The 4,124-nt window shown below is 40.2% G+C and overlaps 1 protein-coding gene across 1 annotated transcript; it reads left to right on the forward strand.

Moving 5' to 3' along the window:
* The first annotated feature begins 1,009 nt into the window (after positions 1-1,009).
* Positions 1,010-2,861, forward strand: LOC137983227 (ras-related protein Rab-38-like). The gene has a single exon (XM_068830424.1). The coding sequence runs from the start codon at positions 1,249-1,251 to the stop codon at positions 1,942-1,944; it is 696 nt and encodes a 231-aa protein (XP_068686525.1). The 5' UTR covers positions 1,010-1,248; the 3' UTR covers positions 1,945-2,861.
* The last annotated feature ends 1,263 nt before the right edge of the window (positions 2,862-4,124 follow it).

The raw sequence follows: 4,124 nt of genomic DNA on the forward strand, positions 1-4,124 counted from the left end.
AGCAGGAGTCGCGTTGGTCTGTCGATCAAACCCATTTTACACACTAAAATAAATGATATCTGCCCCGGTTGGTTTAAAAGCAGCCATAAGCTACGACTAGGAAAACTGACCCATTTTTCAAGAGTGCGAAATTAACAAAACCACGTCGTTTACTGCCATTAGGTATACAATAATAGTTAACAACTATTCACCAAAGTGAAGGTGGCTAGTTAAATATCCACCACTAGCCACCGACCCTGAGGTGAATAGTTGTTTTAGTATACTGACTAAAACAGTGAGATAGGATAGAACAAAAAGATGATTTTAACTCATTTATTCCTGCACAGATTATAATATTTTCGGGCGCAAATCCCGTGCGAGTTGCTCGGAGGTGAATAGCAAAGGATATGCGGAATTTGAGCAGCCAATCAGAGCGCGCTTTGAACGCTATCCACTGTTTAAGCATATACTAAATTAACTTATGCCACAGTTTTGAAAACAATAGACCAAATCGGCTAACTCAATGTTGTACCTAACTCAAACCCTTTAGGAATAAAACGTTTTGCTCTCAGATATTTCCATATTACTTAAATGTGAATGCTCCTTTTTTTCAGGAAATTCACAGACTGTCTACTGAAACATTGTAAAATATGGAAGCAGGGCCAATTAAAGCACTAAAAGCTGCCCCGATATCTAGAAAACTAGAAATTGCTCAGAATGCAAAAAGTTGCTCAATACAAAAAAAGTTGCTCGAAATACGAAAAGTTGCCAAAAAGTTGCCAACCAACTTGTACCAAGCCCTACTTATGGGCCACCGTACAGTTGCCAACTCCGATTCACATGTACAATATTATTAAAAGCACCTAAATTTAAATGAGAACATTTAAATTCTTAACAACAACCGTGACAATCCAAGAGGACCGTATGCAGCCGGGTAGTGGAGTTCTGGGCCTTTTCCCACCCCTCCCCTCCTCTGATCTGATCTGGCCACTCGGTCAAGTCGTGACTCACACTAAGAGAACAAGCAGTAACGCGATCCACACTGAGCGCAGTCGACAGGACTTGAACGATTTTGTCTACATCTGAACGAAACTCTGAGTTGCTGCTGGAAAGACTGAATTCAATCAAGGATTACAAAAAGTTTAAAGGGAACTTTGCATGTACCCATGTATGGTATTATAGAATCATGCTGCTGAAGAGAGCTTTACGATGAATAGTTGTTGATCGACCCGGAAGTAAAGAAGAAATTTCTGTGTTCTTTCTCAGTTCATGGCCACAATATACGAATTGCCAGAGGAGGCTAATGAGGAATTTCTAAAGACACTAGGAAAGGAAGTGGAGATGAAGACGTTCAAAACAAACGTCCCCATGGAACTGAATAACAATGGTGCAACGGAACTTGTCAAAATTATTTGTGTTGGAGACTATACTGGTGGATTGCGAACCAAGAGCATGTTTGTCAATGACTATCTCCAAAAGAAACCTCCGCGGAAGTCTTATCGGTATACAATTGGTGCAAATTTCGCCTTGAAAATAATTGAAAAGTGGCAGAGAAGTGAAGAACATGATCCAATTGACATCAGGTTACAATTATGGGAAATAGGAGAGCAGGAACGCTTTTCACAGATGACAAGGGTTTACTTTAAGCACAGCGACGGGGCCTTAGTATTCTGGGGTCCGGACCATCCATCTTCACTGGGAGGAGTTTCAAAATGGCTAACAGATATTAAGAAGGCCTGCCCGTCGATTCCTTGTGTTCTGATCACCGATAACACAGGGAAGGAGCCGCGACAGTGGATTGGACCTGGCAAGATATTTGAGAGTGAGTTAGCACTGGATCAGTTCTGTAGAGATCACGGGTTTGTGAATCATTTTGAGATCACGTCACGCGATTGGGAATCCGGTGAGAGAAGTGTCTTCGGACAAGCTGTGAACTGCCTTCTGAATGCAATTATTAAGATGTAAATTAACAAATTTGTTTACTGTAAAAAGTAATTGCCATGTGATGATATATGAAGACAAATAAAGCTGGGAATGTTAAAGAAAATCGACACAACTGACGTTTACTCAACCAAACTATAAATAATATACAAAATCATGATATTCAACTTTGTAAGCAAGAAAGCTCCAGAGTATCTCACATGTGTGACAAATTATTCCTTAATTTTGTGGTGAAATTTCAGCGTTAATTTGTAATTTCACGAGTGAAATCATTTAACTCCCTCAAGAGGTCAGGCCGTGCCTGACGAAATATTGGTAAATCCAAAAAAAAAAATATCCTCACAGCCGTACAACCAGCCTTGTAGTATTTGTTTTAAATCTACAAATTATTTGCTAGTTAGATCTCCCAAGATCCGGCGCTTCCACCTTGTTCAGCTGGCACTTCCATAAAAAAAAATTGTCTACAATGTTGCCAAGGCAACTTTTCCTACTGTGCCAAAATGGCAATGTGTGTTTTGTTTTTTGATATCGGGATTTTTTACCCATGATATCGGAAAATTATTTGATTTTGGACAAAACGCGCATGAAATTATTCCCTTAGTTCAGTCGTCACCATTTGGTTATCCATAAATAATACAGTAACATGGGTGACAAGTTATTCCTTAATTTTCGGGCAAAATTTCAGCCTTAATTTGTAATTTAAATTACAATGTTGCATGGCAACTTTTCCCGCAGTGCCAAAATGGCGTCCAGGTTTGAAGATAACGCGCGTCTTATGAACGTAATTTGTTACCCATGATATTAATAGCTAATCAAATGGTATACTTGTGAAACTATACTATACTTGTACTATACTATACTATACTTGAAACTATACTTGTGGGACATGTACTGATGCCGGTGTAGTCGAAGCTGAAAACATTGTAAATAAAGTGGGAATAGAAAAGGTTTTCCTTGCATCCCTACTATTTACGAAAGTAAGGGGGGAGGGGAGGGGGGACTTATTCGAGGAGGACCCTTATTTGCTATTTTGGCCGCGGCATTCACCCCGATCTGCGATGGCACTGATTACAACTTAGGAAAGTCCGATGATAATTTGGATCACCAGAAATCCAATATTGAGCACCTGGAAACAGTGCTTCTCTTGTCGTATTGCCAAACTATGGAATTATCTTCCTCTTAAAGAAAAGAGGAAATCTTTGCGTTCCCAGAGGTCTCAACATGGATGTCTCTAAAACGAAGACCCTGAGACCCTAACACACCGAAAACTCGAAAAAGTGAAAAAAAACTCTCAATTTGGCTACCCCAGGCTTAAAGTTGGTTTTTAGGCCTAGAGTGTCACAGGGTCAATATATACATCCAACGGGAAGTGAAGATGTCCGGCCACACGTGGAGCGTGGTTACTCAGTTAAATATGGCGGATCACCCAGCTTTCAGTTTGAAACAAGTTGTAGGGAACGAAGGACTCCAAACTCTCTGGGAGGTAACTCAAAAAACCAACTTTAGGCCTATTGTTATGCAAATTGAGGGTTTGGGGTTACTTTTCCCAAGTTTTTTAGGGTCTTAGTTTTCGAGACACCCGTCTCAATAGCATCAGGTCTCATTTTCATTATGCAACATTTTATTTGTTGTATCTATTTTATTTGTTGTATCTATCTATCTATTGAAATCCCCTCCCCTTCCCCTCAATTGACGGTTCAGATGGTTCTGTTTTGACTAACACTGGAGAGCTGAGTTAAGTGACGCACAGAAAGTTTCATCTTGGCCTTCTGATCGCTTTCCAGCAATAAAAAATAGGGGTCACCGAGTTTGTTTCTGAGATACGTGTATGAGCAACTAAATCCAAAACATATTGTTTTTGCTGGGCTTTCCCATTTCCATGGTAACGTAATGTGTCACAATAACGACCGCATCTTGTTCAGCAATAATGGGTGTTTCATGTAGTACCATATCATTGCTGTTACGTTTTACAATGTGTAGTGCCAATCTTTCTAATGTAATTTGTGATAATCCTGATTTGCGGCAGGCATTTGACGTGCCACGTGACCGTGGTTTGTATATGGTGATCGTTTAGCGAGTGAGGCATTCTACGGTCAGCCTTCGCCGTGTGCACAAGTCCTGTTTCGTTTATTGTCCTATCAAGTTGAATTAGTGTGTAGGGTTAGGGTTAGGGTTTACGGTTAGGGTTAGGCGGTAGATGATAG

This window comes from Montipora foliosa, chromosome 13 (genome assembly GCF_036669935.1).
Source record: "Montipora foliosa isolate CH-2021 chromosome 13, ASM3666993v2, whole genome shotgun sequence".
NCBI classification, from domain to species: Eukaryota; Metazoa; Cnidaria; class Anthozoa; order Scleractinia; family Acroporidae; genus Montipora; species Montipora foliosa.